Raw genomic sequence first — 551 nt, forward strand, 5'->3', positions numbered from 1 at the left:
GGAAGCGGCCCCGCCCTGCAGCGCCCGGAGCGTGTCCCCGGAAATGACGCTGGCCTGGAACAGCTCCTGCGCGGTCACCTGTCTCCGGAGGCCCCGGAACCACAGCGTCCCGGCCTGCGCCTCGTGGGCTCGCACCAGCTCGCACACGGCGTCCACCACCTCCCGCAGCGCGCGGGCACTGTCCCTCTGGAACGCGCTCACCAGCTCCCGCCGCTTCGCCTCCGGCACGTACTCGGAGTGCAGCAGCTCCCACACCGAGGGCTTCTGCCCCCGGAAGCGGCCCGCCGCCACGTCCACGCGCTGGGCCTCCAGCGTCCTCCTGGTGGCCTCATCGACGCCCTCAGCGTCCGGCCCGCCGGTGGCCACCGGGAACAGCAGCCACCCGGTGGCGTCCTGCCGGCGGCTCCGGGCCTGCAGCTCCCGGTAGGTGACCCTCTGCTGCGTGTTGGGGTCCAGAAACCGCCTGTCCATGTGCTGCTCGTCGGCCACCAGGGCCACGGCGTCCGCGTGCAGACAGCCACGTCTGCAGGCCTCGTCCAGCGGGAGCCGGA

At 73.5% G+C, this 551-nt stretch overlaps 1 protein-coding gene across 1 annotated transcript in view; it reads right to left on the reverse strand.

Moving 5' to 3' along the window:
* LOC101633975 (epiplakin) overlaps nt 1-551 on the reverse strand; it is a 38773-nt gene that overhangs the window by 32304 nt on the left and 5918 nt on the right. The window contains exon 5 of the mRNA XM_012734928.1: nt 15-531. Coding sequence (XP_012590382.1) covers nt 15-531 — 517 coding nt within the window. The remainder of the gene's footprint in view (nt 1-14; nt 532-551) is intronic.

This window comes from Condylura cristata, unplaced genomic scaffold, assembly GCF_000260355.1.
Source record: "Condylura cristata isolate star-nosed mole 26May11 unplaced genomic scaffold, ConCri1.0 scaffold00110, whole genome shotgun sequence".
Lineage (NCBI taxonomy): Eukaryota > Metazoa > Chordata > Mammalia > Eulipotyphla > Talpidae > Condylura > Condylura cristata.